We start from the raw sequence: 13,619 nt of genomic DNA on the forward strand, positions 1-13,619 counted from the left end.
GGGACTACTTTATCGGCCTGAGGTATTATCTCACCCTTGACCGTAAATTTTGTTCACACATAATAATACTGATAGGTTTTTTTTAATTAATAATGTTTCAACTATGGGGCCTCCTTAATAATCTTGACAAAAAACAATTAACTTAACGGTTTTTAAGGGCTGCCATCTGTCAGACTCATAATGCATCATATATATCACTACACCCTCTATGAGCAGTATTGCCAGATAATTTTTTGACAATTATTTTTCAGCTTATTTGACGTTCGGTGATTATATTTTGATTTTCGAATTAAATCAAAATATTGTGTATTTTAATTTAAATCGACGAATTCTATGCTTCAATAGTATTTTTTACAACCATTTATCACTATAATTCCCGTTATTGGATATGTCATAGATTTTTAAGAAAAACCTCATCCTAATTGACCTTACAAAAGAGAAAGTTTCTGTTTGAAGAACTACATGCATTAATTTCTTTATTATATTAAATTGAATTGATGTAAACCCTAAGATTATTAAAAAGCAGGTAAGTTTTTCTAACCCACTGTTTTATTTGTTACTAGATATATATAATAAGATAAGATAAATCGGGAGAAAAAAACTGGGAGACTATAAGTAACTAACTTAGTAAAAAAATCTAATTACACATACATATATAAAACTTAGAAACTATAAAAATACTAACAAACAAAATATCGATATTGATTAGGCAGGAATGACTTTCAACATGTTGTCGTTGACACAATATTCATATTTTATTTTATTAAAAGAGCACTTACATATAAGTCTTGATAGCATGAGCCGAGTGATCCCCAAGTCATTGTAATCATAGAGCAGAAATTTCTCAAAAAATTTATAGTTACATGAAATGAGTCTTTAAGCTTTTTCAATTCAACACTATTTAAATCATCTTCCTAACTAACATGGTAAACAAGTTACAGCCAAGTTTGTTAGTTGCAACTGTTCGACACCATTTTGGGATAATTTTATCTATATCTCGGGAACCAATAAGGATAATTAAATAGTGTTTGAGTTTGTGTTAATCAGAATTAAATTCTTTATAGCAAATATATTTAAACTTCATCCTTTCACATTTTTAATTATTAAAAGATATACAAGAAATTTAAAGAAAAAAAATATTACTACACTATAACTCCAAAGGATCATTCAACTTCTTCTTGCCGATCAATTTTCTTTTCTTCCAAAAAGGTCCCAATCAATTTGGTCAAGTTCTCTTTTAAGTGTGCTTCATCAAGCTTCTTGGGTTCAGGAAAATCTGTTGATTTAGTGAATTTTGCATCTTTTTTCATTTGTTCTAAGGAGGTCTTATGTGCGACATTAAACTCTTGTGCCAAAGTTGCATAAAACTCTTTGTCAGCCAATAGAGGTACTGAAGGAAAATCTTGGACGTTTGTTAAACCCTTAGGGTTCTCATTAGTCAATATGGTTTTGTCAACAGATTTAGCACCTTCTGCCCTTGGGAAATCTGTTTCAGAAGTTAACCGTTTAATCATATAAATGTCTTCTTCAGTGCTAGTTGTGAATTCTACTTCAGGTAAGTCTTGGGGATGAGTAGATTTGCTTTGTGGTGTTGGAGAAATAAAGAAAGATTTTTCAGAGTTTGGTTCACTAATGACATCGATATCGCATTCATGCATATTGGGTCTATTATAGAAATCAGATGTTTCATCTAACTTGGGATCCCCTTTTGCAAACTCAGTGAAATGGATGTCATACTCAGTAAGATGTTTAAAATGCTTCCTGGCTAGGGCGTGTTTGTTGAATATATGATTGATGAATTCTTTTTCATAAGCATCTTCCAAGAGACTGAGTCTGAGGTGGGCCTTGGCTTCATCCAGAGTCAGTAAGATGCAATTCCAGGGAGACCAATCCAGGTCCTGTTTCCATCTGAAAATAAATGTATTATGTATGCAACAACAAAATTCCCATGGCGTCTTCTTAATATTTAAATAAAAACTTTTGAGTATTTACCTGACCAATCGCAACTGATAAACGTCATTACATTCCGACAAAGCCGAATGCCCGTGCCAAATATAGGTAACAATAAAGTGGATATCTCTGTCTTGCAAAATAAAGGCAATCGAAGATTTTCCATGGTGTAACCTCTCGTAATTCCTGATTTGCCTTAAGATGAACTTATGCGGTGCCAAATCGATCCATGGTTCATCAGCTTTGTCCAACCATTTGCAACTGGTACAAGTTTTCATGTTTTCTACCCTAAAAATTGGATTTACTGTACATAGCTTAGATACAAAAAATTTAATAAAGAATCTTATTCATTCCAAATAACACTATGGCAATACCTGGCATGTATGGTAAAACTTTCTATAGGCTTCAGTTTCTGACAACTCGGACAATAGATGAGATTCTTGGTCATGTGCTTCTTGGCGGTTTTCTTCATGTGATCTGTCACCCCCTCGTTGCATTCTTGTTGCTTAAAATGATGCAAAACTTCAAGTTCTATTCTCTTATGTAAACCTACAAATATGAAATCCTTTAATTGATCTGTTTGTGACAAAATTAATTAATTATTACCGCTAATATAAGTAGTTGACATTCCCCGGGCCATAAGTTCACACGCCCGATCAACTAGCGAGATAATTTGCTGACTCTCTGCACACTGATGCGTCTTCAAGTAATCTTTTAGGTTTGCGTAAATTTCGAACCTCCCTTCTTTTGAGACTTGATTTTTATCGCATAACTGCTTGAAAAGTTCGAAATATTCTCGACCCTTTTGGGCCTCCAAGGTGTCCATCGAGATGTGGATGTGCTTGTAGTCGCTGTCCCACTCGATCGGGCTGCCGATGTTTTTGAAAAAATCGATCACTTTTTTGATTTCATAGTCCTTTTTGACCTTGGCCCTTAGTCGCTCTATGGATTGAAGGATTTCGATCTCTTTTTCCAGGAGCAAGTAGAATTCCGCTATTTTGGCTGCTCCGCAGGACATTGACGTTATGCGTTGAATTTCTGACTGTTTCCAACGGTCTACCTATAAGTACAGTTTTAAAAATTAATAACATTAAAGTATAACGTCGCCGTCCCATCAGACTAAAACCTTTTTTTTTGTGGAATATTTGACATTTTTTCCAGGCTTCACGCCTTAATATAAAATGAAATTCAATTTTATTACAGGCACTCCTAAAAGTGTCTGATGTCACTGTCGAAAGTGTTTGAAATCGTACGTTTATGTTTATGTTTATTTAGCGAGGCATCTTGCTTTTGAAAAATAAAATCGGGTTTTTTTGACGTTTTACTCGAAAACCTTAAGGTTATGTGAGAAAAGTGTAGATACAAAAACTATACATTTTTCACTGATAATTTATTTAAAAAGCATTTTTTTCTCATGCAATTAGTTTCTACAAAAAAGAAGGTTTTTCATTAATGTAGAAAAGATATATTCAATATTTAAATGTGATATTTATATACAGGGTGAGTTTTTTAAAGTGTTACAATGTAATATGTCAAAAACGGCTGCAATTTTTTTTTTGACATTTTGACAGGATTTGTAATTGTAATTGTTTCGGTAGTTGTATTAGCTGTTGCTAGCATAATGTGAAGACAATTATTAGAAACAGTGTAACTTTTAAAAGGTAAAGCAGAAATCTCCTTAAAGCAATAGTCATTAATTTCAGTTAAAGCATACATACACATCACTCTTTGATTCAAGCCTCTATCTTTAATAGCTAAAAAGTTACAACACATTTTGGAAAGTTTCTGAAGCATAAAAATGTCAAAAAACTTAAATTTCGGATTTTCTCAAAAACCCTTGATTTCTCAAAAAATTTCACTCTTATCTAAAAGAACCTTCGTCCTTGGGCTTATATACCACCCTTTGATTCAAGCTGCTTTCTTCAATAACAAAAAAGTTATCCCAAATTTTGGAAATTGCCTGAAATGTAAAAAGTGACAAAAAACTTAAATGTACAATTTTCTCAAAAACTGTTGATTTCTCAAAAAATTTCATTCTTCCATAAAATTTACTAAACATTTCATTTTACATGTCACTTTTTGATTCAAGTCTCTATCTTCAATAGCAAACAACTTATCCCATATTATATAAGTTTCAGAAACATAAAAAAGGGCATCGATTTGCATTCAGCACCTCAGGTTTGTTTCTGTACAATTTGAATTAAATAAATATATGCCAATAAACCAAACATCTCTCTACATATTAAGATCCCTGTTTTACCCAGCAAAAAGAAGAAACCTGCTTCACCTACTACAAGTACCACCCGACCCTCTCCGCACTAATCTAATGGTGTGTTTCTCTGTTAATGCACTTTTATGATAAAATAATGAAGTACTAGTTTAATAAATAAAATGAAAATATGTATGTACCGCTAGTAGAAGAAACAGTGGTACTGCTACTAGTTTCGCTTGTTTCTGTTGTAATACTTGACATAACAGTAGAAATAGAAGTGGTCGTACTTGGAGCGGCACTATGGTTGTAACTGTTGCAATAAAAAGCCCCAAAAGCCCCACTGACGGTGGGACAACAGGAAATCGGTAGGGTGTAAGGGTCACTTTGATTCAATTGTCCTTTCCAGTCGTCGTAGCTGTCCACTCCGCAACAATCAAACTGGATTATAACAAAAACCATCCTAACTTTTCAAGGTAACTCACCATGTTATAAAGCATAGCGAAATCCTCAGATTTTAACGGGAACACTTTGCTCACGAGATCTTTTTTCCTTCTTTCCTCGTTTTCTTTACGTTCCTTTTCGTCCCGTAACTTCTCCATTAGAATCCTCTTCTGAAATTCCTCGTGTAACACTTTCAGTCTTGTTTTTATTTGCCACGCTCTGCAATACACTGTTTATTACTTTAGTGAGAGAAAACACACGCTAACTCTTACCTGAAATATCTCTGAATAGTTCTCACTTTTCCCTCCACATCCAGTCGTTTCTCTCTTTCATCGGCGGTTTCGTATGGACCCGCCGTTAAAATTTTATCACAAATATTGGGAATGTAGTGTGATCTGGTGGCCACCTGAAACAACAATGTTGAACAATTCTTTATTGATTTTTTTAAAATTCATATTTGCCTGTGTGGCTCTGGAATACTCCCTCTCAGTTTTCCTATTTCGCGTAAAATATGTTTGGGTATCCCTGTGGTTCTTCTTTTCTGGAGGAACGTGCGGTTTTGGAGGTCCGGTTTGCGTATATCCATGATGGTACTGGACCCCAGTGTTAACATCTCTGTATCCACCTATTTTTAAATTGATTAATAAAGAAAATACTTCCTTAGAAGGCCTGTTACTACTTTACATCCTAATGTTTTAGCCGAGTGTTATAATCGAGATCAAACTTGATAAAAATAGGTTTTTTCATAAATTGAATCAATTTTAACAAACGACAAGCTGTTTACCTAAATAAGGCTTTTCAATTGCTTTATTCTCGATCTCTACCACCACTTGAGAAATGTCGTTGCCATTCTCTACTTTGACCGTTAAAATATCTGGAACGGTGAGATCCTTATAAGCGTTCTCTATCGGAATTCGGGTCCTTCTGTCGACACTTTGCAATTTAAATTCTAAAATGCCGAATTTATCGGGTTTGAATTGTTTCAGTCTGGCCTCGTCGGGAATCACTTCTTCCTTGTACAGTAAACTGATTACGTCCTTGGTGCATCCAAACAAATCCGACAGCTGTAACTTTATCACTCCGATATTGTAAAATTGTGGGAAAGATTGAGTGAACACTTTGGAGTCGGGGGTGTAGAATTTTACGGTGATTTTTTGAAGGACTTCCTCCTGCCCGGTCGCTCCTTTTTCCAAGAATCCGAAATCTAAATTGGCCTCTAGCGACATTATTATTATTATTATTACGGTTGTCAAACTTTGACAGAACTAGGTTTAGTACGCGGATTTCGGGTTGAAGCAGGAGTATGTGAGAATTATTAAAAAAACACCCAAGTTAAACTGAATAAAATGTTATTTAACTGTAACCAGGTAACCGAATAAAATGATTGATTTTCTGGAAACTATATAGGAATTTTCCGTGGTACAAAGTTGCACGGAGGATATCGTTTTAAAAATACTGAAATTTACTTATATTTGCGCCATTCTTCCTACTTTATCTAGACGATCTAATAATTTATAACGACACTTTAATTTAAATTACTGTTAGTTTACATTGTGGGTTTTGCAAAAATATTTTCTTTCAGTTGACTTTTAATAATGACCCGAACAAAAGAAACTAAACTACTAAACACCGTCAACTACCAAGATGACTCGCACAAAACCATCCTCCTACACGGTCTGCACGCCTTATGGCGAAAGAGTCAACTGTTGGACATCACCCTGGTGGTCGAGGGAACCGTTTTTCGAGCTCACAAAGTGGTCCTCTCGGCTTGTAGCGACTATTTCAGGGCAATGTTCACCGATAACATGCTCGAATCCAGACAAACTGAGGTCCATTTGCACGGGATCAGTGCCAAAGGGTTTGGACAACTGTTAGAATACGCATACACCACCCGTTTGGCATTGAACTTGGCAAATGTACAGGACGTCCTCGCCGCCTCCTCTCATTTGCAAATTCTCAATTGTATCGTCACATGCTCTACCTACTTACAGTCACAAATCGATTTGGATAATTGTGTGGATATGGCCACCATTGCCGAAACGTATTCGTTAAAAGAGCTCAGGATTAAGGTGAGATTACGAATAGACTCCTGTAATTAAACAGCATAATTATGTTGTAGCATGCGTTAGGTTTATAGGTTTATGAGTGGGCACCTGTTAGAATTCTCGAAAACTCAGGGGTTCTACCGGTTAAGTCTTATGCAATTAGAAAATTTACTCACTCTTGACTTTCCGGTGGACTGTTCGGAAGCCGAGGTGTTCCGAATAGTGTTGACTTGGTTCTTTCACGTGGACAATCACGAGTAGGTGAAGCCGACTGTTACTAAAATGTCCACATTTTTTTATTGATTTTTTCCGCAGATTTAACGGTCGCATCAACTACGCCGTTCATATAATGAAATACGTGCATTTTAATGAAATCTCTAAAAGGAAACTGGACGGCATTTTAAACAAGTTTTTCCAGGATCGTCCCAAATATCCCTGGCAAGTTTTAGAAGAAATAATTGGTCGGGAGTATTTTTTGCAAACTAGTGGCCACCTCGGTTCACTATCATTGGGAGCTTTGTTAAATTCTAGGTAGGTATTTATATTAAGAGACCCTGAACTTACTCTGTTTGTCCTGTATTTATTTTTAAATATCGAGTGTCTATTGGAAAAACTTCCAGCCCTTAACATTTTTCTTTTTTTGTCCAGAGATTTCCGAATAATCACGCGTCCCCTATTTTTCATATTTTCAATTGCAAGCAAGATATTGAGCGTGGGAAATTTTCAAATTGACACCCTCTACGGTTATTAGATAGGTAGGCAGTAGGGTTCTGGGTTCTTTTCAGGGGGATGGAACAAGCGATATTAAAAATAGGCGGATTCGGCACCTCCGGCGTGACCAACGAAATCACTTATTGTTTCTCGTGGCAAAAGAAATGGATGCACCTGACCTCGATTCCGCACGTAGAGCAGTGCAACTACGGGACCGCGGTCTACAGTAACGAGCTCTACATCGTCGGCGGCTGTTTCAATCAGTCTCTGCAAGAATACATTCACCCGTTCGGTTTCAAATATAATCCGAGGTTCAACAAGTGGTCGACGATCTCTCCGATGAAATTCGAGAGGTGTCGCTTTAGCTTGAACGCGGTCGGAGGCCTTTTGTATGCGGTGGGGGGGATTAGTGAGGAGGAACCGTACGGCCAATACGAGTCGAAAACGTGCGAATGTTATAATCCTACGTGAGGCTCACTCGGGTCGGTTCTCCAGAAATATTTTCATTGAAGTTATGTCACTTGTAGGAGAGACGTTTGGTATCCAATTGCGAACCTCCCGATGGGTGTGAGTCAACATGCCGGTGCATCAGTAGAGGATGCTTTTCTGTATATAAGTGGAGGAATAGATCCGTACAACAGGTGCGTCTCGAATGTCTTTTGTTTCGATGTGGAATTCAAAACGTGGATGACGTGCGCCCCTATGCTTCAGCCCAGAGCAGATCATGTGATGGTAGCCGTAGGTCAGTTTTCAGGATTGCCTTCATCAACACTTCTTTTAATAATTATCTAATTCATTATTAGGCAAATGTTTATACGTATGTGGCGGGTGGACGTCAGATGACACTAACCGAGTCCTATTAGACACCATTGAACGTTATAATCCGGAAGAAAATGCTTGGGAGGTGATAATTTATTTTAAATGGTTTGAACCCAATGCTTTCACCTAATTGCGGTTTTAGGTAGTAACAAAAATCCCGACGCCCCGGTACCATGCGGGAATCTCATTGGTCGATGACCGGAAAATATACTTTGTCGGCGGTTTCCAGAGCGACACCATGATCGACAAAGAAACCGCCAACATCGAATACTACGATATCGAAAATGAAAAGTGGACAACCGAGAGCAAATATCCCCAGGATATTTGGGAGCACACGATCGTGACGCTTTGCATACCCAAGTGCAGAGATGACATGGAAATCATTTCGTCCTCTGCTAATTCCTTCACATAATATTTACGTTGTTTATAATTTACGGTAATAAAGTATTTTTCTACAACATTGTTTCTTTCTCCAACTAAATATCCCATCCCAAGAGCATTCCCATTTTTTTTTTCGACTCAAAAGCTAAAAATGGTTGCTTGGGTTGGGTTGGGTTAGGATTCCCTTCCAACTTGGTATTTTCGTGATCAAGGTGACCCAAATAAGACGCTGGTATACTTAGTTTGACTTCGAAAAAAATCAATTTTTGGTGAAAAAAATCGATACGGGGGGTATACCTGAAAAAACCCAAACTTTGAAGGTCGATATCTCGGCTTCTATGGGAGCTATCGGGAAAGTTCCAACGGTTTTGTCTTAGTTTCGTCATTCTGAATCCAACGAGACCATCCGCAAGGTCGTAGCTCTTACGATAGCCGAGATATAGCATTTTTGATGCCCATTTTTGGCCTCAAAAACGGACGTCGAAAACGACTTTTTCAGGATTTTCAAAGTGCTCTCATTCCCTTAGTTCTGCTCGGATCCTGTTATAACCCGGTGTTTTCGTAATCTAGGTGACCCAAATAACACGCTGGTATACTTAGTTTGATTTCGAAAAAAATCAATTTTTGATGAAAAAATTCGATACGGGGGGGTATACCCGAAAAATGAAAAAAGCCAAACTTTGAAGGTCGATATCTCGGCCTCTATGGGAGCTATCGGGAAAATTCCAACGGTTTTGTCTTAGTTTCGTCATTCTAAATCCAACGAGACCATCCGCAAGGTCGTAGCTCTTACGATAGCCGAGATATGGCATTTTTGATGCCCATTTTTGGCCTCAAAAACGGACGTCGAAAACGACTTTTTCAGGATTTTCAAAGTGCTCTCATTCCCTTAGTTCTGCTCGGATCCTGTTATAACCCGGTGTTTTCGTAATCAAGGTGACCCAAGTAACACGCTGGTATACTTAGTTTGATTTCGAAAAAAATCAATTTTTGGTGAAAAAATTCGATACGGGGGGGTATACCCGAAAAATGAAAAAAGCCAAACTTTGAAGGTCGATATCTCGGCCTCTATGGGAGCTATCGGGAAAATTCCAACGGTTTTGTCTTAGTTTCGTCATTCTAAATCCAACGAGACCATCCGCAAGGTCGTAGCTCTTACGATAGCCGAGATATGGCATTTTTGATGCCCATTTTTGGCCTCAAAAACGGACGTCGAAAACGACTTTTTCAGGATTTTCAAAGTGCTCTCATTCCCTTAGTTCTGCTCGGATCCTGTTATAACCCGGTGTTTTCGTAATCTAGGTGACCCAAATAACACGCTGGTATACTTAGTTTGATTTCGAAAAAAATCAATTTTTGGTGAAAAACTTCGATACGGGGGGGTATACCCGAAAAATGAAAAAAGCCAAACTTTGAAGGTCGATATCTCGGCCTCTATGGGAGCTATCGGGAAAATTCCAACGGTTTTGTCTTAGTTTCGTCATTCTAAATCCAACGAGACCATCCGCAAGGTCGTAGCTCCTACGATAGCCGAGATATGGCATTTTTGATGCCCATTTTTGGCCTCAAAAACGGACGTCGAAAACGACTTTTTCAGGATTTTCAAAGTGCTCTCATTCCCTTAGTTCTGCTCGGATCCTGTTATAACCCGGTGTTTTCGTAATCTAGGTGACCCAAATAACACGCTGGTATACTTAGTTTGATTTCGAAAAAAATCAATTTTTGGTGAAAAAATTCGATACGGGGGGGTATACCCGAAAAATGAAAAAAGCCAAACTTTGAAGGTCGATATCTCGGCCTCTATGGGAGCTATCGGGAAAATTCCAACGGTTTTGTCTTAGTTTCGTCATTCTAAATCCAACGAGACCATCCGCAAGGTCGTAGCTCTTACGATAGCCGAGATATGGCATTTTTGATGCCCATTTTTGGCCTCAAAAACGGACGTCGAAAACGACTTTTTCAGGATTTTCAAAGTGCTCTCATTCCCTTAGTTCTGCTCGGATCCTGTTATAACCCGGTGTTTTCGTAATCTAGGTGACCCAAATAACACGCTGGTATACTTAGTTTGATTTCGAAAAAAATCAATTTTTGGTGAAAAAATTCGATACGGGGGGGTATACCCGAAAAATGAAAAAAGCCAAACTTTGAAGGTCGATATCTCGGCCTCTATGGGAGCTATCGGGAAAATTCCAACGGTTTTGTCTTAGTTTCGTCATTCTAAATCCAACGAGACCATCCGCAAGGTCGTAGCTCTTACGATAGCCGAGATATGGCATTTTTGATGCCCATTTTTGGCCTCAAAAACGGACGTCAAAAACGACTTTTTCAGGATTTTCAAAGTGCTCTCATTCCCTTAGTTCTGCTCGGATCCTGTTATAACCCGGTGTTTTCGTAATCTAGGTGACCCAAGTAACACGCTGGTATACTTAGTTTGATTTCGAAAAAAATCAATTTTTGGTGAAAAAATTCGATACGGGGGGGTATACCCGAAAAATGAAAAAAGCCAAACTTTGAAGGTCGATATCTCGGCCTCTATGGGAGCTATCGGGAAAATTCCAACGGTTTTGTCTTAGTTTCGTCATTCTAAATCGAACGAGACCATCCGCAAGGTCGTAGCTCTTACGATAGCCGAGATATGGCATTTTTGATGCCCATTTTTGGCCTCAAAAACGGACGTCGAAAACGACTTTTTCAGGATTTTCAAAGTGCTCTCATTCCCTTAGTTCTGCTCGGATCCTGTTATAACCCGGTGTTTTCGTAATCTAGGTGACCCAAATAACACGCTGGTATACTTAGTTTGATTTCGAAAAAAATCAATTTTTGGTGAAAAACTTCGATACGGGGGGGTATACCCGAAAAATGAAAAAAGCCAAACTTTGAAGGTCGATATCTCGGCCTCTATGGGAGCTATCGGGAAAATTCCAACGGTTTTGTCTTAGTTTCGTCATTCTAAATCCAACGAGACCATCCGCAAGGTCGTAGCTCCTACGATAGCCGAGATATGGCATTTTTGATGCCCATTTTTGGCCTCAAAAACGGACGTCGAAAACGACTTTTTCAGGATTTTCAAAGTGCTCTCATTCCCTTAGTTCTGCTCGGATCCTGTTATAACCCGGTGTTTTCGTAATCTAGGTGACCCAAATAACACGCTGGTATACTTAGTTTGATTTCGAAAAAAATCAATTTTTGGTGAAAAAATTCGATACGGGGGGGTATACCCGAAAAATGAAAAAAGCCAAACTTTGAAGGTCGATATCTCGGCCTCTATGGGAGCTATCGGGAAAATTCCAACGGTTTTGTCTTAGTTTCGTCATTCTAAATCCAACGAGACCATCCGCAAGGTCGTAGCTCTTACGATAGCCGAGATATGGCATTTTTGATGCCCATTTTTGGCCTCAAAAACGGACGTCGAAAACGACTTTTTCAGGATTTTCAAAGTGCTCTCATTCCCTTAGTTCTGCTCGGATCCTGTTATAACCCGGTGTTTTCGTAATCTAGGTGACCCAAATAACACGCTGGTATACTTAGTTTGATTTCGAAAAAAATCAATTTTTGGTGAAAAAATTCGATACGGGGGGGTATACCCGAAAAATGAAAAAAGCCAAACTTTGAAGGTCGATATCTCGGCCTCTATGGGAGCTATCGGGAAAATTCCAACGGTTTTGTCTTAGTTTCGTCATTCTAAATCCAACGAGACCATCCGCAAGGTCGTAGCTCTTACGATAGCCGAGATATGGCATTTTTGATGCCCATTTTTGGCCTCAAAAACGGACGTCGAAAACGACTTTTTCAGGATTTTCAAAGTGCTCTCATTCCCTTAGTTCTGCTCGGATCCTGTTATAACCCGGTGTTTTCGTAATCTAGGTGACCCAAATAACACGCTGGTATACTTAGTTTGATTTCGAAAAAAATCAATTTTTGGTGAAAAAATTCGATACGGGGGGGTATACCCGAAAAATGAAAAAAGCCAAACTTTGAAGGTCGATATCTCGGCCTCTATGGGAGCTATCGGGAAAATTCCAACGGTTTTGTCTTAGTTTCGTCATTCTAAATCCAACGAGACCATCCGCAAGGTCGTAGCTCTTACGATAGCCGAGATATGGCATTTTTGATGCCCATTTTTGGCCTCAAAAACGGACGTCAAAAACGACTTTTTCAGGATTTTCAAAGTGCTCTCATTCCCTTAGTTCTGCTCGGATCCTGTTATAACCCGGTGTTTTCGTAATCTAGGTGACCCAAATAACACGCTGGTATACTTAGTTTGATTTCGAAAAAAATAAATTTTTGGTGAAAAAATTCGATACGGGGGGGTATACCCGAAAAATGAAAAAAGCCAAACTTTGAAGGTCGATATCTCGGCCTCTATGGGAGCTATCGGGAAAATTCCAACGGTTTTGTCTTAGTTTCGTCATTCTAAATCGAACGAGACCATCCGCAAGGTCGTAGCTCTTACGATAGCCGAGATATGGCATTTTTGATGCCCATTTTTGGCCTCAAAAACGGACGTCGAAAACGACTTTTTCAGGATTTTCAAAGTGCTCTCATTCCCTTAGTTCTGCTCGGATCCTGTTATAACCCGGTGTTTTCGTAATCTAGGTGACCCAAATAACACGCTGGTATACTTAGTTTGATTTCGAAAAAAATAAATTTTTGGTGAAAAAATTCGATACGGGGGGGTATACCCGAAAAATGAAAAAACCCAAACTTTGAAGGTCGATATCTCGGCCTCTATGGGAGCTATCGGGAAAATTCCAACGGTTTTGTCTTAGTTTCGTCATTCTAAATCCAACGAGACCATCCGCAAGGTCGTAGCTCCTACGATAGCCGAGATATGGCATTTTTGATGCCCATTTTTGGCCTCAAAAACGGACGTCGAAAACGACTTTTTCAGGATTTTCAAAGTGCTCTCATTCCCTTAGTTCTGCTCGGATCCTGTTATAACCCGGTGTTTTCGTAATCTAGGTGACCCAAGTAACACGCTGGTATACTTAGTTTGATTTCGAAAAAAATCAATTTTTGGTGAAAAAATTCGATACGGGGGGGTATACCCGAAAAATGAA

General features: G+C 38.4%; 2 protein-coding genes across 2 annotated transcripts; one reads left to right on the forward strand and one right to left on the reverse strand.

Moving 5' to 3' along the window:
• Window positions 1–248: 248 nt before the first annotated feature.
• LOC126746087 (kelch-like protein 26) lies at window positions 249–8,636 on the forward strand. Its single transcript, XM_050454192.1, has 8 exons — window positions 249–526; window positions 6,186–6,672; window positions 6,733–6,905; window positions 6,964–7,179; window positions 7,434–7,826; window positions 7,887–8,101; window positions 8,163–8,263; window positions 8,321–8,636. The coding sequence occupies exons 2-8, from the start codon at window positions 6,199–6,201 to the stop codon at window positions 8,588–8,590; spliced, it is 1,842 nt and encodes a 613-aa protein (XP_050310149.1). The 5' UTR covers window positions 249–526; window positions 6,186–6,198; the 3' UTR covers window positions 8,591–8,636.
• LOC126746086 (IQ and ubiquitin-like domain-containing protein) lies at window positions 1,055–5,900 on the reverse strand. Its single transcript, XM_050454191.1, has 8 exons — window positions 5,388–5,900; window positions 5,065–5,228; window positions 4,876–5,009; window positions 4,645–4,822; window positions 2,557–3,010; window positions 2,325–2,499; window positions 1,993–2,238; window positions 1,055–1,908 (listed from the first exon to the last, which is right to left on the reverse strand). Exons 1-8 carry the CDS (start codon window positions 5,827–5,829, stop codon window positions 1,164–1,166), a joined length of 2,538 nt encoding a protein of 845 aa, XP_050310148.1. The 5' UTR covers window positions 5,830–5,900; the 3' UTR covers window positions 1,055–1,163.
• Window positions 8,637–13,619: the final 4,983 nt, after the last annotated feature.

Source organism: Anthonomus grandis, chromosome 17 (assembly GCF_022605725.1).
Source record: "Anthonomus grandis grandis chromosome 17, icAntGran1.3, whole genome shotgun sequence".
Lineage (NCBI taxonomy): Eukaryota > Metazoa > Arthropoda > Insecta > Coleoptera > Curculionidae > Anthonomus > Anthonomus grandis.